The sequence below is a fragment of the Anastrepha ludens genome, chromosome 5 (assembly GCF_028408465.1).
Source record: "Anastrepha ludens isolate Willacy chromosome 5, idAnaLude1.1, whole genome shotgun sequence".
In the NCBI taxonomy this organism is placed as follows: domain Eukaryota; kingdom Metazoa; phylum Arthropoda; class Insecta; order Diptera; family Tephritidae; genus Anastrepha; species Anastrepha ludens.
Window position 1 is genome coordinate 109,812,772 of NC_071501.1, and position 25,845 is coordinate 109,838,616.

Below are 25,845 nucleotides of genomic sequence, written 5' to 3' on the forward strand. Positions count from 1 at the left end.
AAAGTTGAGAAAGCTCGAATTCAATTAAATTCGGCATAAACAAACTATTAAATTTTGAGAAATTCCCCAAACACTTATGTTTTATATGTGCGCACGCACAGATTCGCTTCACTTCAAATTATTCGTTTGCAAAAAATTAAAAATGCCAAGTGTGGAAAAAATTAATTTGCATAAATTAATTTAAATACCAACGCACCAAGCCACCACCAACGCTGTAGGTGCACTCTGCTGGTACGCCCTTGGCTTGACGACCGACCGACCGCAAAGCCAGCCAAAATGAGTCAAAAACTGACAGCTGCTAGCCGATATTTTTGGCAACGCGTCAAAAGTGGCTCGCCGTTAGTCGGCGGCTATGGCACTGCTGGGCTTTTACCCATTTTATTTTGATTACTCTTCCGATTGCTTTAAATTTTTCATAATTTTTTTCGCTTTTTATTCCATTTTGTTTTCATTTCAATTTTATTTTTTCCCAACCGCTCGCGCTCTGCTCGACTTTGTTGGTTGTGTGGAGGCGCATTCAAAAACCATAAAGCAACGCGTACGCACGTCTCGCGTCAACAACGTCTTTTTTTTGCCATTGCTGAGTATAATCGAATTAACGCGCTGAGGCGCTCAGCTGATATCGTAACGGTGAATGTGTGTCGTAATTTCACTTTCGATTTCGACGTTGGCTCGGTGAAAATTTGTGGCTTATTAAATAAAGTGAAATGCAATTTTTGAACTGTGATTCGATTGATTTTAAAAAGTGTTAAAAGGTCGTATACAAAAAGTAATAAATAATTTTAATCTACCATTAAATAGTGAATGCTAGAATAGTAAAATAGTTTTGCAGTTTGTTTGCTCACGCAATTTATAACCCTGCTCACCGCACAAGCATCTTGCCACGCCGAACCCATGCGTCCATTCAGAGGAGTCCACAGTATTCTGCTGCTGCTTTTGCTCCTCATAGTATGCCAGAGTATTTGTCGCAGTCGCGCTCAGTTTATTGATGACTTAGAAACCGATCCAGATGATGAGGAGGACGAAAGTGTCGAGGATGAAACGCCCGAAGAGAGAGCCACACGCAAGAGCATCGAAGAGGACTCCAATCTGACTGTGGTATGTTAGTAGCGGCTAATAGCCTGAAATTGATTATATTTGTCATGAAGCACAAAAAAATTCTCATTCGTTCAACTATTAATTTACGCACTAATAGCATTAAATTTCTTTTCGCTAGAACTCCCATGAAGTTTGGTTTTTCACTTTTACTTTTCCCAATCGTCAAAAACCAACTTCAACCCAAAGCCAACCAACTTCCACCTTCAACACTGCGAAAAGAGCTTAAGACTTCTTCTCGTATGTAGGATCTCGGACCCTTGTTAAGTGAGCTTGAGAATGAAACGTATAAGAAGAATAGAAAGTAAAAAGTAGTATACATATTATGTGAGAGTCAAGTCAAGCTGACATGAGCTTAAATGTAGGCCGAAGTGGCAGTCAGTCTTTAAACCAGTCGGTCTTTAAACCAATTCACTTAGACCATTACCGATCCATTGTGAAACCACGATAACAGTTTTCCATGAACCTATTAGACGCGGATGAAATAAAATATACTGAATTTCCAAAAAAATGTTGTTGAGTTGTTTCCTCCAATTATAATGGCAATCAAATTATTTATAGATATTTTCTTCTGCAAAAATTTTCTCTCCGCGCGGAAGCAATTGAATGCCCAATAAATATTGAGGAATTTTAGAATTTCGCAGAATTTTAAATAAAAACTTTCTCTTCGTTTATTTGCATCCATTCTTAGTTTTCTACCGTTTTGAACTTATGATTGAAAGGCTTTCATTTTCCTTAAAAATGACACTACCACCACTCACTTATATATTTTTAGGTAGTCAATTGGAGGTATGGAAAAGAAAGAAAAATGGAATGTTCTTTAAAACAAAAAATTAAGATTCAAAAAAAAATTAAATAGTCTTTTTAATAAAGTTTCAAGAGGAAAGAAAATAGATCTTTAAAATTTATATTATTTCTAATGTTACTTAAATTTTCTGCACTTAGGTAATCTTTTGATGAAATTCGGTTCAGTCAGGCATGACAAGGCAAATACTTTTTAACGCATTTTGCCTTCCGGAGTAAACTCGCGAAGAGTATTTTGGATAGTTGATTTCAATTCCTTAGTCAATTCGAAATTTTCAGTTTCGAAGAATTATCTTGCAATCAATTTGGAAAGGCACTTTGCAGTCGAAAAGTTAATTTCGGAACAGCAAAGTCATTTTTGTATGAGAAAACAGATTAATAGTTTTGTTAGAAAGCTAGTTTTGCACTAGAAAAGTTAGTTTTGTTTTAAAAAAGTTAGTTTTAAACTAGAATGGAGGCAGACATTTTTTGTTCGAAAATTAATTTTGTACTAGCAAAATTTTTTTGCAAGAGCCGAGTTTTGCTCTAAAATAGAAATATGCTTTTTTAACACAAAATTAGATTTGCTCTAGCAAAGTACGCACTGGAGGAGATTATTATGCACCAGAAACGCGAGTAGTTCCTCTTTTTTTGGAAAAAGTGTTTTAAAATTAGAAAAATTAGTTTTACTCTAGTAAAATTAGTTCTTTCATGGAAAATAAAGACACATTTTCTCGACAGAAATGTAGTTTTACACTAGCAAAATTAATTTTAGACTGAAAAGAACTAAGAAATTTATTGTTAAAAGTTCGTGTTACACCACAAAAATGAGGTTTGCATTAGGTGAGGTTAGATAAGCCAGGTTGCTTGTCTAAGACAAGACACTCGGGGGCCTAAAATCCATACCTTAAAGCTTATGTAATACCTGCATTTGATTTCCATCCCCTAACTAAGTTGCTGAAGCCACTTAGATATTTTTAAGAAGGCAACTAGTCTCTCCACTGAGACATTTTGCAACTTTCCCAGGTCTTCAAAGAAATAATTACCAAGATATTTGGCATAGCTTCTTTGAAGTGCAGGACATTCTGTACTGACTCAATTTTTTCTTCATCTCCAGAACTCCTGCAGAAGTCATTGTGAATACACCCATTCTACCAGCTTTGGCCTTTTAAAATTCAGTTTTGGCCAGAGCACTTTGGAGACCCTGCAGTTAGTATTCAGATATAACCTTGTATTGGTTTCTGCGATAACGTTCGAGCCTGTCGCAGTATAAAGGAGAATGCTGATATCCTATACCACTTGCTGAAGGTCAAGCTCAGAGCCTTTCCTGGCACACTCATCCACTCTTGCATTTCCCTCCACTCCAGAGTGGCCGGATAGCCGACAAAGTGTGGTGTTATGTTTTTGGATAAGCGAGAACGACGTCCTGCATTCTTTAACATATCTTTAATTGACGCGTGCTAAGGCCAGTACCTTGTTCGCTGCTTGACTACAAACAAAAATGGTAAGGTTTTCTGGAGGTAAATCCATGAATCTTATCATTTTTGCTGTTCCTCTATAATGTAGATCTCAGCTTGGAAGACGCTCCACCGTTTTGGGTGTCTAAATGCACAATTGTTTCGAGTACACTTCCGATCCAATGCCATTGCCCATCTTTGAGATGTCAGTATAAATATGATGACCACTTTCATCTGATATGACTCTGGTCTGCCAATCCTTTCTGTCCGGTGTTCGTATTTTATAGTCTTTGTTCAGATCTATCTTGGGTACCAGATATTCAGTTTTCGAAGCGTCTTGCAAGTGTTCCACAGATAGTAAAACTGACGCGTGACCGTTGTGTACAAGACAAGAACTCTTTTTTCTGGTTAGAAAATTAGTTTTGCACCAGAAAATTGAGTTTTGCACAAGAAAACTTAATTTTTAACCGGAAAAAAAGGAGACATGATTTGTTAGAAAATTAGTTTTGCAACAACAAAATTTGTTTGCATTAGAAAAGTTAGTTTTTCCACAGCAAAATTAGTTTTGTACCTGAAGAGGAGAAAACATTTTTGGTTAAAAAATTATTGTTGCACTAGCAAAATGAGTTTTGCACTAAGTTAGATGAGGTTGTAGCGGTTGTCCACTGTGGAACACACTCAGGCTCATAGCCCATTGTGATGCCGCATGGGAAAGTTGTCTTTATCCCTTCTGAAGCAAGTGTGAACTTTTCAAAAATTTTAGAACTGACTCTGGGCGTTGGCTTACACGCTTTATTGGCGTTCGCGTCTTTGCCTTGTCTGCTCGCTGTACCAGAGTTACTGCATTATTTCGGCTTATTTTGGTTCAGCAGACATTCTTTCCGCTAAGCAATGGGAGTCGGCCACAATTTTCGGATGATTTGTCAAGCCCGTTAGAATTGACTCACTCATCTTGTTAGCGAATGTACGGGTACATAAGAAGTTGTCGACTGATTTCTGAAAGATTTTATAGTCACCTGGCTATCAGTGATAATGTATGTAGATATCATCTCTAGATCGAATAGATATTCCCGATTTTTATTAATACCATTACCAAATACCTGTTCAGCCTGTGAGACACTGCAGTAGTCGGGAAAACGAGAGGAGATCCGCAGATGTTCGGAATGCGATATAGACCTTCGCCTACCATACTGTAGAGCCTTAAGTTATCACACGGATGAGCTTACCTTGTCTTACATCGTCACTCTTCTTTTCCAACGGAATAAATTTACACTGGAATATTTCTTTTATACCAGCAAAGCTAGGTTTATTGTTAGAAAGGTAATTCAACACTCAAAAAGCAAGTTTTGCACCAGGATAGTGAGTCTCGCTCTAGGAAAAAAAGAGAATTTTTTTGTTAAAGAGCAAGTTTTACATTGGTACATTTTCATTCTAGCTTAAAATACTGGTCGGAGAGAAAGTTAATTTATATAATATAGAAAAGTAGGTGTGGTGACAAAATTATTGGTACATAATTGTGTTAGATAAATTTCTTTAGTGTTTTTATTGTTTATGGATTTTGTTCATTCGCAAGAATTAAATAAGAGTTCACAATTTCTTATTCTGCATCTTCTTTCGACAAAATGGCAAACAAATTGTAGTATAAATGCAAGTTTTTGAAAAACTAAGACATTTAAAAAGTCAATAGGATTTGAGAAATCAACTGTTACCACTCGTTGTTTTTTGTCAACTTTTACATGAAGACATCCTACTGTGAGACAGCTAAAATGGTCTGGGTCTTACCCAGTTAAAGCTGCAATTGGAGGTGCCGTACCTTAGCCATAACCGTACCCATAGCAATCAGCTGTTCTTAATTTTTTACTTTTTCCCGCAAGTATAAGCAGCTGTGAAATACTGGACATTCGTTTTGATATTTGCGATAAAATATGAATATTAGAAATGAACAACGAATAATTAATTGACTTGGTGGAAAATGATCCGTGTTTTTACGACAAAATGCAAATATTGTCATTAATTCTGCTTCAATCTCAGCTGTTCATGGTTACGGCATGACTATTCGACAAATGCTGTAATGCTGCAACTATGGTTGTGGTCACGGCTATGGTATTATGGCTACGACACCGCTAATTGCAGCTTCGGGAATGTTGTTTCAAGGACCTATCTGTGTTTTAAACTAGTTTCTAAATGTCATTTCAAACAATATTTGCTGGTACTTGCTAACTGGTTTATATGTCACATCCCTTCAGCAGTATCTCATATCCAGTTCTGATACATTTCAATACTCTGAGGTATATAGAAGCTCGCAAAATCCATATATTAAGTCATTTACTTTCTAGAGATTAAAACACAAAAAAAACATAAATTGTCGACATTGACAAGTTACCAGTGTCAATTTTGCTGCAAAATAGAAAATTTCAAGAATAAAGTAGGAATTACTTATCTCTAAAAAATACAGGCGAGTACAAAATTTGCTGGAGGAAAAAAATGTAATTAATAGTCGCATCGAACTTTTTCTTAAAGTACGCATAAAAACCATAATTACTAGGCTTGTCAGGGAGAGCATAGTTTTGCACTCCTCTCGACTAAAGCGCAGAGCTCAAATAAGCAAACTTCTGCAGCAGAATCTAGAACTGAAAACTAATATCGCTTAAATATCATGCAAATAAACCTCACTTCTTCTCATGCCTGAACAGTGCTCGAACACATACATATACAAGTATAAGTGCATACATATGTATGTATGTGTGTATGTATGTATGTGCATATCTCAAACGTATTCCGTTGAAAGTTTGTTTAACTAACAGCATCATCACACATCACTTTTCATCGCATTACTTTCAGACACCCTTTATAACTAGATGCCTACATATGTATAAGTAGATATATGTATGTATGTTTGTGCAGAATTAAAATAATCACAGTCAATCTTTCCTTTACATGTTTGCAAATGCGACGCGTGCTAACTTCCGCCGTGCCTCCAAACACCCATTCCGCATCTGCCACCTATCTTCGCATGCCTCTTGTGGAATCAACAACTGCGCTCATATCCTCGACAAAAACAACTATGCCAAATACTATTCGAAATATCTCAAACTACTCGTACTCGCCCCATCTGCTGTGCTACGCGCTCATGTCTCGCTAATTCTCTGCTGGCTTATCTACATATCTGCCCGCTTGTCCATCAACCAGGATAAATTAATTGCTAAATATGGCTATCCGGCGGAAGTGCATCATGTCACCACAGAAGATGGTTACATACTAACTATGCACCGCATCCGACGGCAAGGCGCTCAGCCATTCTTCTTGCAGCATGGACTCGTCGACAGCTCGGCCGGCTATGTTATAATGGGGCCGAATGTCAGTTTGGGTAAGTGACTTTTTGCAACACCATGCCCCATGTAAGTAAATATGTACGTGTGTATAGGTCGGTGTGTATTTATGCGTTCAATGTGCACACACACACACAAACACATACACCACAAAGCGCAAGCTTAACTACACAATGAGGCTGCCATTACAGCCTTTTGTTGTTATGCTCGCATGGGCGTATGGATGTGTGTGTATTTGTGTATGGGTGAATGTATGTGTGGATGAGTGTTCATAGTAGTTGCTGTTGAGCAGCTTCAAGTGCATCGGCTGATATGCTAATGTCAATGCTGTTCTTGCTATTATTGTTCTTATTGTTATTGTTGTTATTAAACCAGCTGTTGCCCTATTTGTCTACTAACTCATCTATTGTTGATGTTTTTGTTTTGGTTTTGTTGTTGCTGTTGATGTTTAGCCAGCGTTGTTTTGCGGTACGCCACTTCATCCGTGGTTTCGTGTTGTTAAACTTATAAGTACATACATACACGCACACATACATATGTAAGTTATGGCAAAATCATAATCCTTTGCTAAGCTGCAGCCACAGATGCACTGATCACTCCAATCCAATTTGTCCTTTGTCTATGCATGTGCGGTTGAGGCTGTGCGCATTTCTCTTGGACTTGCTTGTAGGTACATGTATGTATGTATGTATGTATATAGGTATGTATGTATGTAAGACAATGCTGAGTAATTGCCGACATAGTGCAATTAATTAAATGGAAATGATTGCATTAATCTCGTACACACTTGGGAAGATTTTATTTGATTTGGCACTCGCCGACATATTCTGCACCCAAGTACATCTATTTACCCAAACTCACTAACTCTATACTTACATACACCTGCGTTCACAATAATAGCCGCGCGACATACGGCAAAGTTTTGACTACTTCATTATTTTTTTATTTTATTTTTATTTAATTTTACATTTTTTTTTAAATAAAAATATAGTTAATAGAACAACGCGAACTACTTAAAACAAAGTTTCAGGCTTTGTACAAAATTAAAAAAAATTCTAATTTTTAAGAATTCAACAAAGTTTCAGATGAAACTAAATGGCAGAAAAATTAGCCAGTAAAGGGGTGAGCTCCCCATTTATAGGCCCAGAATTATTTTGTGGCCTAGGAAACGGTAATGGCTCCTCTCTTATTCAGGAAATAGAGGAAAGAAAAAGCAGATCATACTATCAACCGGGTTTATTGCAATCAAAATCAATGATAGGCAACTTTATCCTAAGCCGATTTACAGATTCTATGGAATTAAATAAGAATAATTTTAGAATCATCACAGGAGTTCTAACAGGGCTATGTAAAGGGTGATCGGATTAGAGGTACTTTTTCCACGACTACTGTCAAACTAAATACATAATGTTTTCAGTATTCGATTGACATTTCGTTATGGAAAGATTTACGCCTCAATAACGTTTACAAATCGTACAATTGTATTACAAAAATCGATGCTCTGGGAAAGTGTTCATCGTTCGCTCAGGCCAACTTATGGCGATGAGGCCCATTACTGGCAGTGTCTTCCAGGCGGAAGTTCCTTCGAGTGTTTTGCAGGCTACTATTCACAGGCGTCTCTTTTAAGGGCAATATTGCTATTATATTCGAATACAAAAACTGCAATCCAGTCACTGGATTCGACTACAACAACCTCTAAGCTGGTGGAACAAAGCAGAAATAGCCTTACCACCTTGAGCGTAAAATGTTACCTTAATCAGTGTCGCGGGACATCGAAACATTGAAGGAAATGAAAAAGGGGGCTAACTGGCAAGAGGGGTATCTGTCATGAATAACGCTCTTGCAGCATCGATATTCACTCCATTGGGTGAGGTCAAGAATATAATTTCTTTAAAATTTCTCCGAATCGCGGATTGTAGATAAAAAGTTATGGCTCACCTACAACCTCAAACAAGCATCAATATCGGCAAAGATGAAACGAAGGGATGCCTGGAGTTACGAAGTGATAACTGGCGTCTGGTCCACAAGAGAGCATGCAGCCAAAATGGGTATCCTTTAACCGGGGAAACATCGAAGAGTTGGCCGGTATAGATGTAAACAAGCTTATAGGGTTTCTCAATCGCACAGGCTGAATATAGTCGTGAAGGAATAGCCCGTACAGCTTGTTGGTAGCGAGGATGTGGAAACAAAATGGTGCAGAAGCACTAATTGGATTCCGGGTGAATCGCCACTTCAATCAACAAACCATTATTAATAAAACAACCTTCAAATCATTCAACAAACTAAAATATGTGGCAAGGAACCGTGACTTGTGGAACTCTTTTGTAGACAGACTAAGTTCTTAATCACGATAGGGATTGCAATACTGGAACATGTCAATGAAACATGGAAATGAAAATAACCTCTTCGTGTCGCCAAGCGTTAGCAACTGCCGAAATTGAAGCGGCGAGTCTTCCTCCATTTTGCTCTCATTCGCCTGAAGTCTTCACACAATTATTATACTTGTATAAGCCTTAGCCTTTCTAAATATACCAAAATTATAAAAAAGGTTGTAAAACAACAAACCTTTTTTTCTCAGAAAAAGTGCTATAGCACACTCAATTTTGCTCTGATTGACTTGAACTTTGACACAAGATTATATACAGGTAAGCCTCGGTTATAAAACAACAAAACTAAACTTTTTTGTTGCTATCACAAGGAATTTTTTGTCAAGTGAGCAGAACCCAGAGGCAGCGAGCAGAGAAGTGGCGAATCGAAGGCGCCTAATAATACCTTTCTTGAAACAATCCTGCCTCCAGAGACAACTAAGACTCAGTGGGCTATAGAACTGCATGCTCGAAATTCTTATAAAAATTCTGATTAAAAAGTTAAAAATTTTGATAAAATTGTTTTGAATTTTTTAAAAGTTTATGCAAAGTTTGAAACTGAAAGTTGTATGGTTTTTTATATTAATTATATATTTTTATGACATAACAAACAAATCAAATAAAAAATAAGTAAGTATTCAAAACTTTGCCGTTTGCGGCGCTGCTATTATTGGGAACACAGGTGTGTTACATACAGCGAATTTACAAGTATGTAAATATGCGCTACTGACAATGGGTTGCGTTGCCACACGAGTTGGTAACTTCTAGCAAAGTGATTACAGAGTGAAGTCTATGTAATTATGGAATCACAGGGCATGATTACTAACCTATAATATGCACATATGGAAGCATAGATACATACACACTTACAAGAATTGTATTTCAAACACCTACCAACAGATGAATGATAGTTTACTAGTTGTTTGGCATAGTTTCTGCACCAATTTTTGGTATGCGCCTTAATGTTGTCTTACATATAGATGGGCCCACAATTTTAAACCTACTTTAGATGCAGACCTACTCAATATCATAGCCAATTAGAGGATTTAGGAGTGAGATCAGTTCAGTTTTATAGACCAACAGGTATTCATTCTAAACAGGGATCTTTAATAGTTCGCAGTCGCCCAATTTTTCAACCATCGCTCATCTCCTTCTTAATTGGTGCGATAACCGCTTACGCGATTTTGGCAGAGTTTAACAAAGCGCACCAGTAGTTTCTTTCTCGTGCTAACCGGCGCCAGTTGGACACACTAAGTGAAGCCAAGTCCTTCTCCACCTGATCTTTCCAACGCAGAGGAGGCCTTTCTCTTCCTCTGCTACTACCAGCTGGTACCGCATCGAATACTTTCAGAGCCAAAGCGTTTGTATCCATTTGGACGACATGACCCAGCCAGCGTAGCCGCTGGATCTTTATTCGCTGCGCTATGTTTATGTCGTCGTAGTGCTCATACAGCTCATCGTTATATCGCCTGCGATATTCGCCGTTTCGCAGAATCTTAGCTCGTCACAGTGTTTAAATTCACACGTTTGCTTCATCTATGGTCGCCCTGGCTCCCTCGGATTCAGGCTTTCTCTGGACTTGACCGTACCAACGAAGACGGCCCTCAAGTATTTTTTGCTCGCCTTTTACATCGCCTGCGATATCCGCCGTTGCCCACGTGCAAAGGTCCAAAAGTCTTGCTCAGAATCTTGGCTCATCACAGTCTTTAAATTCACACGTCTGATGTCGCTTTTGATCTGCTTCGTCTATGTATGTTGAGATCGCCCTGGCTTTCTCGGATTCAGGTATTCTCTGGGCGTGCTAGTACCAACGAAGAGGGCTCTCTAGTATTTCTTTCCCAATCGGCGCGGTTTTAAGGCTTCCACGGATGTATCGGTTTGGTACTTTGACCAACGTTGTGACCCATGATAACCATTTCAGCATTTCCCCTACGTGAAACTATTAAAATAAATAAATAAATAATTTGCGCGTACATTTCTGTTACGTTTTTGGCGGAGCTCCTCCACCTATTTGAGGTGTGTGTCTCGATGTTGTTCTACAAATAGAGGGGCCTACAGTTTTACGCCGCCTCCGAACAGTAAATGTTTCTTTATGCGCAGCTTTTTCATGGCAGAAATACACTCGGAGGTTTCCCATTGCCTGCCAAGGGGGACCGCTATTAGAAAAAACTGTTTATATTAATTATTTGATTCGCACCTACGCACTCCCGAATGCTAGTCACGCACCAACCCAACGGCCTTGGCGGCCGCTTAGACTGGCCCTTCAGATGAATCGCTAAACCAGTCCACCTTCCTAATACTTACTCTTAAGTCTTCAGCCGCATTCACCTGATAGACACATGTTGAATGATCTTTAATTTTAATTAAGTTAAAGATTTTAACTACTGCTTACATTATTCAAAATCAAAAATGCATGTACCAATATCAAAATCCCTCTAAAATCAAATCCTTAAAAAAGAGCAATGTTGAATACTACCAGTCGATCGTGTGGATGTACCTTTAGACCCTTATTATTAACTTCTGTAGACTAAAAGCGCTTCGAAATTCCAGCCTATCTCCTTGCCGATTTTAAGTACGACGTCTGGCTCGGCAATGCACGTGGCAATCGTTATTCGCGCAATCATACCAAATTCGATCCGGATGGTTCGAAATTTTGGGACTTCAGTTGGCACGAAATCGGTATGTACGATCTGCCAGCGATGATCGATTATGTGCTGAAGACAACGGGTTTCAAGAAAATTCAGTACGCTGGACACTCGCAGGTGAGCTGAAAATACTTTTAAAACGATTGATATTTCAAATAAACTTCCGAAAAATTTAATTAAGAAAATCATTTTCCAACTGCAGGGCTGCACGGCATTTTTTGTGATGTGTTCCCGGCGACTAGAGTACAACAAGAAAGTGATAATGATGCATGCCATGGCACCAGCGGTTTATGCCTCAGAGACAGAGGAACATCCATACATCCGGGCAATTAATTTATACTTTCGAGTGAGTGGCTATGTAATGTAAATGCAATTAAGTTTAGAATTTATAGTTTGAAATTTTCACGATTTAGTAGGAAATCGACTAATATTTACTAGTTGATTTTGCCTTGGGCTACACCCGCAAAGTGTTCTTACTTAGTTGGCATAATAAATGAGAGCCAAAAAATGTCCCTATATGTCCTTCCCTAAACAGAATGAATTCCCATCCTAGCAACTCATTTATTTCTGCTGAGTATGATAAAATATTCCTTTCACATATTTGGGCACAACTGCGCCGTAATTCGGTTATCCGTAAAAACCAATTTTGAATGACTCGCGGGAGAACTTCAGTCGGTATCTCGTCAATAACTTTAGTAATGTTGGCTTCCAATGTCTCAATCGAAGCTGGTTTATCTACAAAGCACTTAGACTTTACATACCCCCACAAAGCAAAGTCAAAAGGTGTGATATCACATGGTCTTGGTGGCCAATCCACTCTCGTCTCAGAGAAGAGAGCCCATTGTTTCACGGGCTGTATAGTAAGTAGCGTTTCAATATGCAGCATCAAAAAGCCATCTATCTTTGAAAAATATGGGCCGATGATTCTTGTAGCCCATAGGCCGTACCCAGCGGTTGTTTTCAATAGATGTAATGGCTGTTCTTGCATGGTTTCGGGTTGCTCTTCAGCCCAATACTGAACACCATAAGTTGGTCTAAGCGTGCGACACTTTTCGCAGAGCTTCCATTTTCGTAATAGTTACAATTGAGCGATTTGTAAAAATTTTGAGGCGTAAACCTTTCTTGTGTATTTAGTTTGACAGTAGTCATGCGTGATCTCTCAAAACAACCCTATTGGAAAAAGTGCCTCCAGTTTGATCACCCTTTACATCCACTAGATCACAATCGGCTAAAGCGTTCAGGAGTTTATAAATTACAAACAAATTTTCCAATTTACTTACTTATGTACATATATGAGATTATTCTTAATTTAGACACTCCATACCATTGATAAATATTTCCAGAGTTTGGTGGGTAGTTCGGTCACGGAAATGTTTAATGGCGAGTTTCGTTTTCTCTGCCGCATGACCGAAGAAACGGAGCGACTTTGCATTGAGGCTGTATTTGGAATAGTTGGACGAAATTGGGACGAATTTAATAGGGTAAGTAACTGAAATTTTGCTTTTGAAAATGAATATGGTGCCTAAGGAAGGAGACAAAAAGTCATCGCATAACAGCGGAAGCGCATTTGTGCAAACTATTGACTATTTATTTGTTTTCTTAAGTACTTTTTTTTCTAAAAATATTCTGTCATACTAAAGGGTTTTTCAATTGGCGCGGGTCGATTTTGGCGCCCTGTAGCAGCCATTTTGTTTTGGTGACATCTGTCAAATCTTTTGTTTATTATTCAGTTGCTTATGCCAAATCATTATGGCAAGTTACACGATTGAACAGCGCGTTCAAATGATAAAACTTTATTATCAAAATGAGTGTTCATTAACGCAAACGTTGCGCGCATTGCGCTCATTTTTCGGTAGACGTGGTGGCCCTTCCAATTTCTTATGGCCCATATTGAACCATATGGGCCCTGACGACATGTGGTTCCAGCAGGACGGCGCTACGTGCCACACAGCAAACGCCATTTTATTTCATTTCAACATCTACCCGCCCTTATTGAAAACTCTTTACAATAAAACCACGCTTCCACAATTACGTGCCGAAATTTCAGCCCAATCAGGGCAAAGCTGAGCGAGTTATAATAATTCTACTGAAAGGATATATGTCAAATTGAAAAAACTGTTCAACCAAATTTCAAAATTTTTAGTCAGAATTTTTAGGAAATTGCTGAGCACGCAGTTTCGTAACCCACGCAATTTTTGTTTTTTATGATGTTCCAAGGCGCATTCGTTAAAGGTGATGGCACTAGACCAACAACACTCTGCTGTACGTTTGATTGTCAAAGCAAAGTATTGAGAAACTAGAAAACAAATAATTAATTCGCCTTGTTTCATTCAGAGCTGACAGCCGCATGGACACGGCGAAAGAAAAAAACAACTCAGCTGATTTACCAACACCACCTTTAATAGATTCGCCTTGTGACGTTCTAATTTTAAATTTTAAACTGACTCACAACTCGTATTGGTTTTTTGAGAATCATTTTCGTAAACTCTATTACGCAAAAAAATATAAAAAATTCACGCAATTTTCTAGCCACTTGAAATTTACATTTTACTACCAAAATTCAATGAGATATAAAACTGCATATCCGAAAGGTTTTTAAAGATTCTGATTAAGGCCGGCGGGCCAATTAGATGTCCTAAATTCAGTAGATTTCGCGAAGCGTTGTAGGAGGAGAAAAAAAAAAACAATTATCCAAATGAAGTTTTGGGGATAGTTTAATATATATTTGAACTAAAAAAAAAAATTTGTACAATCTCCAACAATATATTGTAAGCCGAGTTATCAATAGATTCCCAGAGCGCCTTGCCACTGAAGTATCCAACTTCTGTACATGATACAACTTGCAATTTTCATCTGAAAACAAAAAAAAAAAAGATTATTAATTTTGATGTAATTATCTTCGATGTGAACTAAGAAAATTGGGAGAAACACGTAAAATTCGAATTTTTGGGGAAGATAGAAAAAAAAAGTGGTTTTTCAAGGAAAAAAAAAACTCTTCAACTGGGTAAAAAAGTCGCTTAAAAAAAGTTTTTGGATGTTTTTTTAGTTCACATAGAAGAGAAAACAATACTGAAGATAACGCCTTTTGAATGAAATGGATAGCACGTTTAGTTTTTTTGCAATCGTGTACCTAAATTAGGTAAAATCGTGAAAATGAAAAGCCGAGAAAACGCGCTTCAAACTACAACAATAAGCGCACGGTTGCTCGACGCCGCACTACGCTCGACTCTGTAGCTCTGCAAATACTTGGAATTTAACTCAGAAAATTTGTGTCTCATGTTCTTGAATATCTAAGCTATTGATTTCAGGAAAAAAAAAAATCGATTTTTTTGACCTTTTAATTGGCCCGCCGGCCTTAAAAAGTCTGACTATTTATTTGTTTTCATAAGTATTGTTTTTATGAAAATATTCTCAAATACTACAACCAAAACCACAACATCAAAATCTCAAACTTTTTAGACAGAAGTTTTAGAAAATTTCTGGATATGCAGTTTCATAGCTATTAATTTTTTTTTCTTTTCATTGATTTGAAGCGGCTTCAAATTCGTATTGATTTTTGACAATCATTTTCGTAAACTGTATTACGCATTTTTTCCATATACCAATGGACACCAGCAAAAAAAAATGAACGCGATTTTTAACTACTTCAAATTCACTACCAAAATTCAATGGGCTATAAAACTGCATATGCGAAATGTTTTTAAAACTTCTTAACTTAAATTTTGACGATTTTATTTTTTAAATTTTTAAAACTGTATATAAAACTTAAAACTTTAAGTTACATGGTTTTTGTCAAAAAAATTAAATAAAAAATAAATAAATAAGTCAATATTTGTCACATGTTAGGTTTGGCAGCCGCATCGCACATGGAGACAGCGATGCCATTTAGACCACGAAATGGTTCTGTTGTGAGCCGCAGGGGCTGAGCTACATTTCCCTTTCCATATTGAACCATCCTGAGCTTTTTATGAAGCGTAAAAAGGTGTTAACACTTAAAGTGTATAGATTATCTATATTCATTAAGAAGTAGGATCTTAGATATCGGTTCCTGCTTCTGGCTAGAGCCGGGCATGTGTAAAAAAGGTATTGAATTGTTTTCAACTCCTCCTCATTCCTGCAGCTCCGACAGAAATCATGCATGTAAACGCCTAATCTCCTTGCGTGATTTCCTATGAGACAATGTTCTATGAGGGCCCCTACTAAGGTCCTAATTTGAAGTCTACTCAATTTTATAATATTTTTAGATTGACGTAAGTTTAGCTTTGGCCATGTTTGCCTAGCAATTTCCCAGGTGATGGCACTAATCCATCTTTGATTTACCGAACTGATTAGTGCGTCCTCAATAAGAAGCTTAAAAGTTGCGAGAGGTACCTCCATAAAATTACTTATGTTTGGCATACAAGCAGGTACCTTCTCTTGCAAGTTGGTCAGCCCTACAGTTCCCTGGTATGACTCTGTGGCCTGGAATCCAGCATAAGATTACTCGATATTGTTTGGCCATCTCATAAGAGATTGGCGACAATGTAAGACACTGCTTGATGTTATTTGGAGTGCATCCAAGGCCTGTAGGACAGCTTGGCTGTCTGATAGAATGCAGATGTCTGTTGATGATATTCTGTTTATCTCTAACCATTTTAAGGCGTCATGAACAGCGTTTAAATGAATAGTTTAAAGGATTCACTGACAGAAAGCTGTTCGCAATATAATCCTGATCCTACACCGGTGTCCATTTTAGATCCGTCCGTGTAAATTTTAACGGGTGTGCTGGGTGATGGATCTTTTTTTTCACATGTCGCGCTGCTGTTATTGTAAACACAGGCGTAGTTGAGAAATGCAACTCACTTATTTGCCATTAATTGACACTTTCAAGGATATCACACTTTAACACTATCAAATGATTCTCTAAAACCAGAAAAAATTTCATAGAAGAGCTTTCTAGCCCAATGTCCGCCGCCAGGCAACCTTTTGAGCCTATTATAGAAGCAGTGTCCTACTTCTTCTGTCACTCGCTTAGGCTGCTTCAGCAGACAGTCACTCGATCCAATCCGCGTGCATGCAAAGAAATGTGCGTAAATTGAATGAAGTACTCGTAAATACTTCATAAATGGAGTAACAGCAGTCACTATTTAAAGCCCAAAAATTGAGTTACAATCTAACTCATTTCCGCGTAGCAAAACCCTATTCAACCGCGAGCCGTACGATTTACAAAATTTTCAATAATTCTCCTATATATATTTCCGTTTCTTACAGAAAATGTTTCCCGTCATTTTGGGGCACTACCCCGCCGGTGTGGCAGCTAAGCAAGTCAAGCACTTCATACAAATCATCAAAACTGGACGTTTCGCCCCCTACAGCTACAGTAGCAACAAAAACTTGGCACTCTACAAAGAACACATACCGCCGCGTTACAATCTCTCGCTGGTCACAGTGCCCACCTATGTCTATTACTCAAGCAATGATTTGCTCTGTCATCCCAGTGATGTTGAGGCCATGTACAAGGATCTCGGTAATCCCATTGGTAAATATTTGATACCAGTGAAAGAGTTCAATCACATGGATTTCCTGTGGGCAATGAATGTGCGAAAATTCGTCTATGCGCGCATGTTGCGGGTGTTGGGGAAGATCAAGGACCAAAAAAGGGGAAACAGCGCAGCCAGTGGTGTGAGCACAAATAAGGTAAAACAAGGAAAGGGGCGACGAAGAAGATGATGAATGCCGGAGAGCAGAGCAAGTGGATTTTTCTCGTTAACTGATGTTGATTGAGACTTAAGTTTTAGTTGTAGTGGTAGATGTAGTACTAGTAAATTTTGCATTTCATGTATGTAATGTCTTTGTAGGATACTTTTCATTCCGTATTTATTTATGCATTCATTTCTTTAACCTTAAGTGATTTGTAGGTCAATTTTAGTCGCAAATATAAAGCGTAAAAAATTAAAACAAAAAATTTAAAGAATGGTTTTTTTTATGAGGAGTTTCTTTATGGCAAAAACACACTCAGAGGTTTGCCTTTGCCTACCGAGGGGCAGCCCAACACTTTTTCCATCTTTTGGTGTTTCAAGCCTGGAGTTTCGAACCCGAACATTTCCGAATGGTAGTCAGGCACCAACCCATTCGGCTACGGCGACCGATAGTGGCATCAAAGAAAAGGTCATAAGGTACAAAAATATGGGTGCCAGATGAAGGAAGGAACTATTTTCGTAGTCATTCTGTGATAAAATGACTGAAAAATGTCCTTTCAAATGATAATCCTTGAATAGCCTTTTTTGTGTAATAAAAATGTCAGACTTTTTGTGAAAAAAAACTCAAAAACGCAAATTTACTAGATTTCAGCTCTTACTTTGAGCGTACATCGCCTTCCTCTAGTGTGACAAGAATAGTTGAATTTTGCAGCACAATGTATTGAATTTAAAAAACATTAAATAAAAAATATATACAATTTTTTTTAATATCTAATTTTTGGAATGAATTTCACAGGTAGCATCAAGAACAAAATTGTTTTAGGCTATTCTAATAAGCAATGGTAAGTAAAATCTATTTCCGACACCCTCCACATCCCATCCCGCAACAGCTTGCAACATTGTCCTATAATACTTTCACATTTTAAATTCCAACTTGGCCGATCCTCTATTGAATTTGTGATTTCTTCGCTTCTAGTTTGTTGCTTCGTCGGTTATGCAGGATACGCTGCTTGTAGTTTGCATATTTTCACTTACTTTGTTGCTGTTGTTTATTTAGCGCACAACCATTGCGATGTCGCTAAGTATTCGTGTATCCCCATTGTCATTCGCCACTCGACACTCACTCAAGCACACAGGCACAAACAAACAAATGCACTGACACACTTACGCACACATTTTCATTTCAAATGTATGCGAAAAAAATATACAAATTCAAATTTGGTAGGTCACCCCACCGCTGCCATGGGAAATGAAGATGTTTATTCACATTTGAATATAGCAAAACCATAACAATCGCAACAACAACTAAACAACGGAGCAAAATAGTGTAACTGAAGCATTGACTCCGGTGGGGCCAACAGTGTGCGCACTGTTGCAGTGTCTTAGATAGAAACAGCAAAAGCAATGTGAAACAGCAAAAACACCAACAACATCGCTGCCTGCAACTCGGCGAAGGCATAATATTCAAAGTAGTAGCAGCTGCCTGAACTGTTTTTTTTTCGCTTTTGCTATGCGCTGCCGTCTTCTATTCCTTCCGATTCTATTATTTTGGCTCTAACACAACGTTGCACTCAAATGTCATTTGCAAGTTGCATGCTAAACAATTCCATTTCAAATGCAGCAACAACGCAAATATGCAACAACCTTCCTACATCTACGACCTCCCCACAGGCAAGCCCAAGCACATCACCATTAGCTTTGGAGTGTTGACCGCAGTTCGCTTTGCAGCACAGTGAATCGTTGAATAATTCGACATAAAATTTTGAGCAAAAATTATTATGCTAAGATAATTGACAATTGGCGTTGGATGAATAAAAACAAAGATAAATAACTGGCGCGTACACTTCTCTCAGGTGTTTGGCCGAGCTTCTCCTCCTATTTGTTGTGTGTGTCTTGATGTTGTTCGACAAATGAAGAGGCCTACGACCTTAAGCCGACTCCGAACGGTAAATGGTTTTTATAAGGAGCTTTCTCATGGCAGGAATACGCTAGAAAAGACTGTTTCTATTATTTGATATTCATGTCCGGAGATTCGAACCCAGGCACTCCCGAATGGTAGTCACGCTCCAACCATTCGGCTACGGCAACCGCCAAAGGCAGAGGTTGAATGGAGGAATGAATAAAATTTGAGCCTTGCACTTCGGCCTCATGGCCTTTTGTGCTCTCTAGTCATCACAGTACCTCGCCCAAACACAGTTCTCTTAATACACTCCAAATAGAGCTGTGTTGAGCTGAGCGTATTTGCCTTTCCTCTGCCTACATCTGGCCGTGATATCTCAACTTTCATCGCGCTAAGGCATCACATTTAAGTAGAAGATGTGTTGTAGTCTCTAGGGACTCCAGGAACTGGTTGCCGGAGGTTGAGTAAGGTAGAAAAGACAAGACTCATATAACTTATAATGAAGAATTTCTTGACAAGTCATCCAAGTATTTTAGACAATGTCGTCAATACTTCCAAAAATTGGTTTATTTGTAAACTTGAGTAAAATAAGAAGAAAACGACAAAAATTAGAAAAAAAATCGTTATTTTGATGTTTTTAACATTCAATTTTTAACAATTTTTCTTATTTCTTTTTTTGGATAAAACATGTTTTGTGAAAATTTTTTTTCTAAAATTTTCCAAAACTTTTTCCAAAAAAATTCTTTTGTCATTTTTAAAGAACTTCCTTATTTTTCTTTTTTTTTATGAAATATGTTTTTTGAAAAAAAAAAAACTTCCAAACAAGTTCTGTTTTTTTGTCATTTTAGAAGGGCATTTCCTTCAGATTTTCACTAATCTTTTTTTTTTTGTTATTAATAGCAGAAGCTATGCTCAGTAGACGCCTTAGCCGACTGAGTTCGTACGTGACTATCATTCGGAAGTGCGTAGCTTCGATTCTCCGGGCATGAACATCAAAAAAGTTTTTTTCTAATAGTTGTCGTCCCTTGGCAGGCAATGGTAAACCTCGGAATGTATTTCTACCATGAAAAAGCTTCTCATAAAAACCATTTGTCGTCCCGAGTCGCCTTAAAACTGTAGGTCCCTTCATTTGCGGAACAACATTAAAATGCACACCACAAACAGAAGATGGAGCCCGGTCAAATATCTAACAGAAGTGAACGCGTTAATTATTTTTTTTAAGCTCAGTAATCCCTGCAAGTTTCTTAATGGGGCTCTCACAAAACTTCGTGTTATATTAAAATCATCATGGTTTGGCCCTACAACTCTACTTGAGCTTTGTCCTGCTGAACAAAATGTCTCCATTTGACTCGATTTTTGGTTGATTCCTTCCAGTTGCTTACTTCGAGTTTCCTCATGTCATCCTCCAGTTCGTCAATCCATTTTGATCTTTTATTTGTTTATTTATTGTCTTTGAATGGATACATTCTTACAGACTATATTAAGCTAATGTACAATAGTTTAGTAGTTACTAAGAAAAGAACGATTTAAGATGATTGACTAAGATGCCATACGGCCATGTAAAATCAGCACCAGAAGAATTGAAAAACACATTTAAAGCCAATTTTAAAGGTTTCATACTGTCGGAGCCTCATATTGGGTATTATAAATTGAATTTTACTTAAAAGGGAAGGACAATCAATAGATCTAGAAACGATACGAATAATAAATGAGCACGATAGAATAGATCGTCTGCTATCAAGTGGTTTTAAGTCAATAAACATCGAGAGCGGTACGATGGTACAGGTTCAGAAAAGTTTAAAGATCGGCGCGCAAAACGAAGAAAGACTTTTAACTCTCTCAATCCGATTAGACAGACCTATTTGGTACGATCTCCAAATAATAGCGGCATATTCTAATCTTGATCTAACAAAAGCACAATACAATGTTTTGAGAGTGTGTGGGTTGGTAAATGCAGAACAATTTCGGCGTTCGAATGCTAGCATCGCTTATGATCGTCTTATGACGTGGTTAACATGGCTGGTGAAATACAGCTTAGAGTCGAAAATAACGCCCAAGTCTTTAATTTCCTCAACGGATTGCAAAGGTAAGCTAGCAATACTATTCGAAGTATGCAAAGTATTGTTTGATTTAACATATTTTACGTGAAAGCATTTGCTTATATTTAGTGACAAACGGTTTAAATAGCAACAGTTCCGGACATTGTGCAAGTCGGTTTGCAACTTTTCAGAGTCACTAACACTCTTAATCACCGCAAATATTTTAAGATCATCAGCATACAACAAGTGTTCAGCAAAAGAAAAGCAAGAACCAATATCGTTAATAAAGAGTATAAAGAGAAGGGGTCCTAGAATACTTCCCTGTGGGACACCAGAGGACGCAATAAATGCACGGGATGTCGTATTATCAACGGCTACAACGCAGTGTCTGTTGAACAAATATGATTTGATCCACGACAAAAACGTGGAGTGTATACCCAATGATGCAAGCTTCGATAAGAGTATTTGGTGCGATCCTTTTTCAAACGCTTTAGAGAAGTATGTATAAATTGTATCAACTTTAGATCTGTTCTGGAAGGCTGAAATGCAATAATTATTGAAAATAGACAAATTAGTGACAGTGGAGCGACTTGCAACGAAACCATGCTGGTTGGTTGATATTAGGCCTTTAACAGCAAAATATAACTTATCATTCACTGATATCTCAAAAAATTTTGAGACAGACGAAAGCTTCGAAATCGGTCTGTAATTGCTAACATCGTTTTTATTTCCACTCTTAAATATAGGCGAAACGGAAGTAAATTTCCTGATACCAGAGGGCAACGATTTATTAAATATAATTGTAAGAGGCTCAGCGAGACACAAGCAGTTCTTCAGCAAAATGGCCGAAAGGCCATGCGAGTCAGTTTTCGTTGTAAGCTTGAACTTCATAATACCCTTGACGACATCAGTAACAGATAGGCACAATGTCCCAAAATTAAGAGGTGAGAAACTATTAGAGGGCAAACTAGAATCGAAGTCTAAGTCGGATTCAAAATTAGAGCAAAAAAGTCGGCAAATAAATTGGCAGATTCTATGGCAGAATTTGCATATTTACCATTATAAAAAACATTGTTTGGCACCATTGAACAAGACTTTTTTGATTTGATGAATTGCCAAAAGGCCTTCGAATCCGAAATAATATTGTTTTCAAAATTCAAGATGTAATTTCTATATAAGAACTTGTTCAAACAGTTAAATTCTTTTAAATAGCATTGAAATTTTGAGTAGTGCACTGGGAAAATTTGTTTTTTAGATTCTCTAGATCTTTGTATGCCTTTTGCTTTTTTCATATATTTTTTTATCACTAATTATTTTTCGTTGAGCTGTTTGGGTCCATTCTCGTGGCATGACCTAGCCATCTGACTCTTGGGGCTTTGAAGAAGTACACAACATTCTTGCCTTTTATTACTAGGCCCAGTTCATTGTTCCATCCTATGCGTCATTCACCATTGTTGTAGTTGATTTTTCTCAAAATATTTCCTTAAAATGTTTGGAGTTTGGCTTTGCCCTTTTCACTTAATATCTTCGACTCTGATCGGACTAATGTTTTATACATCACTATTTTGCAAGGTCTTTTAAACAGCTTTGATTTGAAGAATTTTGACAGTTATATTCAAATAAGTACAGCAAATACCACAGCTTGTCTTCTCTTCGTTCATCTCTAGCCCTTTTCTCGTTTATCCAGTTTAGAAAGGACAGAATTTGCAGCATTGCTGTTAGAACGGAGGGTTTGGTTATCGTCGGGGTATGCCAAATATTAGACAGTATTGTAAAATAAGTCGTCCAAATGATTTAGTTCTACAGCTCAAGCTTTGAAGAGCAGTCGATCTGACTGAAAAATCATTTGGTATCAAACGACTTGAAGAAATTTAGCGACTGTTACCAGAGACATACAGACATTTCATTTCATATGCTCGACTTACTAGATCTACACCCAAACTGATAAGATCCAATTGGTTCATTACCTGTAGGATTTAGTATTGTTCATAATCTGCTCGAATGGGAAATAATTTCATGCTGGATGATTATTTCCTTAAGACGGATCAATTGTGGGGAGCATAGGCGCGAATTAAGAGTTTGGGCGTAGGAGCGTAATTTATAGTAAATGATTCTCTGTCAGTCATATTAAAAGCTCTTCTGATTCGCAAGTTTAAATTCGGTCCATGAATAATAAATACATATTTTCCATTTTGTTGGCTGACTCTCGGTAGTTTTTGACAGAATTTATTTTATTTTTTTTTGTGTTAGTCCAACGAAAATGCCTAACGAATCGTGGCGGTGGCAAGCTTGGCAATTTGATTGGTGGTTTGGCCATTGGCATTAGATGGCCAGCCATAAAGTTTAATATTAAAATATCCAAAAGCGAAAAACAAAAAGTAAGTGAGAAATTTTTAAAGTCAGAAATCTGATATTTGAAATGAAGCTACATATTTCGCAAGTGAATTCGCACCATCAAGGTAACGAAGTCGGTGAAAATATCCTTAATAAAACATCCTTCTGATTTTTTTTCTTTTAACAAAATAATTAAATTCTCTCTTTTTCTTACTTTGAATGCTGAAAACTTACCACTGTACGTATTTACTATTCTTCATTTGCACTTTCTTGCGCTAACGTAATAATGTGCTAATGTATGTATGTATACTCGTATGTATATGCATGTATGTATGCATGGAAGTTGTGCCTTTGCCGGTGTACACCAACTGTGTGTCAACTAGTGAGTGCGAATGGATGTCATTCGAATATTTACGCATTCTAACAACAAAATTTAGATGGATGTAAACATGTAGATGTGCTTGTATGTACCTATGTTCTTATGTTTGTATGTGTGGTTTTCCGTGTTTGGGTATGGCACGCAAACTATTATATGTATGTACAGTAGCATTTCTTTGAATTTAACCACTAACGCAATTTTAAATGTAACAACTAAGCACTGCAAATATGGAATATATAAATACTTGATACGGATTAAATACTGATGTGAATACTTGAATCGATGAATGTACATACATATGAAGTTCTACTAAAAATGTGGGTTGTGCATTTGTCAGCCTACTGCCAAATCAAATACGCTTACAGGTAGAGAGCAACTAAAACTTACTTTTTTAGGGGCGAAACCGAACCGAATGAAATATTTTCAGTTGCATAAAAAATATCAAAAAATTAAAAAAATTATTTGAAAAATCTAATTTTATTTTAATAAGGTAAAGCAAAGGTAGGTACATATACATATTAGGATAATTTATCAGACTAAAAGTTTATACAATAAATAAATAATTGGCGCATACACTTCTGTTAGGTGTTTGACCGAGCTTCTCCTCCTATTTGTGGCCTTTTGTTTTTTTTTTTTTTTTAGTCAGGAGGTGTAAATCAAAATGTCGGAAACATCACAGTGTCACACCAATGGTATGTGGGGCATGCTTCCACTAACACTATAACATTCCTCCTCCTCGGCTGATTTCCACCCTGGAACCGCGTTAGCATTTCTTCAAGGCAGAGCCGCGCTCCTGTGGGCGTATGGAGATTTTACGCCATCGATAGTATTCGCTCCTCCCACTGGCTTCGAAAGCGGTTTTACGGGGAGTGAAACATCGGTGAATATGCAATAGTCAGATACTCACAAACTATTGTCTTGTCTTCAGTTCGGTACTGTTGTGAGTGTTTGGCTCAAGCGTCTGTGTCTGTCGTCAGTTTGTCTAAAACAGTTTATCTCCACTGACCACCTGCTAGCAAAGGTACCAAAAACTTTGTATTCCACGAATAGGCTTTATATTTATAAGGTTGTTTGCTATTCCCAAAAAGGGCTGTTGGCCAGCTGGAAACGGTGTAGATATTCAAGGAAGCAGCCGTGTCCGGTGAGTATCTGAGTTAGGTAGTAGTCAATATCGCCATGCTTCCTATTCATTCAGCCTTCGGTATGAGTTTGTAAGTCCACCGGCCTTTGGTGGACTCATCCCATCTTCTTTGCCATTCGACCATCGATCGCGTTCTTTCTACCGCCTTTTCTGTTATTGTCGGTTTCACCCCTTTTACTCCATAGAAGCGATACAACTCCATTGCATGAATATCCATTGGTATCTTTCTAGCAATAACGCATATTGCGTGGTCTGATACCGTTCTTTAAGCTATAAGCGCATGCAGCACGTACGTACGCTGCGTCTTTGGGTGCGAACTACCTCACGCATATGGCTATGTTTAGCCTCAGCCCATATCGGCGCCGCATATAATACGATAGAGTCCATCACAGATCCATCCGATATGAGACGTCTCCTCTCTCCTTGCGGGCCACCTAAGTTAGGCAGAATTCTCGCTAGTGCGCCATTGACAGCCGCTGCTTTACAATTAACTGCTGCCAGATGATGCTTGAAGCTTAGCCTTGAAGTCTCGTCTCCTGTGAGAATCTTTGTGGCGTGTGTCTTGAAGTCCACAAGTGAAGCGACCTACAGTTTTAAGTCGACTCTGAACGGCAGATATATTTTTTATAAGGAGCTTTTTCATGGCAGAAATACTCTGAGGTTTACTACTACCGGCCAAGTGGTGACTGCTGTTAGAAA

At 37.8% G+C, this 25,845-nt stretch overlaps 1 protein-coding gene across 3 annotated transcripts; it reads left to right on the top strand.

Annotated features, from left to right (window-relative positions):
- Window positions 1–531: 531 nt before the first annotated feature.
- On the top strand, window positions 532–17,577 carry LOC128864403 (lipase 1). Of its 3 annotated transcripts, none has more exons than XM_054104039.1 (7): window positions 532–755; window positions 825–1,098; window positions 6,525–6,702; window positions 11,581–11,792; window positions 11,878–12,021; window positions 13,019–13,156; window positions 16,926–17,577. In XM_054104039.1, the coding sequence occupies exons 2-7, from the start codon at window positions 895–897 to the stop codon at window positions 17,382–17,384; spliced, it is 1,335 nt and encodes a 444-aa protein (XP_053960014.1). In that variant the 5' UTR covers window positions 532–755; window positions 825–894; the 3' UTR covers window positions 17,385–17,577. The 3 variants fall into 3 exon arrangements, with proteins under 3 accessions (XP_053960014.1, XP_053960015.1, XP_053960013.1); XM_054104040.1 differs by having other exon boundaries at window positions 833–1,098; XM_054104038.1 differs by having other exon boundaries at window positions 532–1,098.
- Window positions 17,578–25,845: the final 8,268 nt, after the last annotated feature.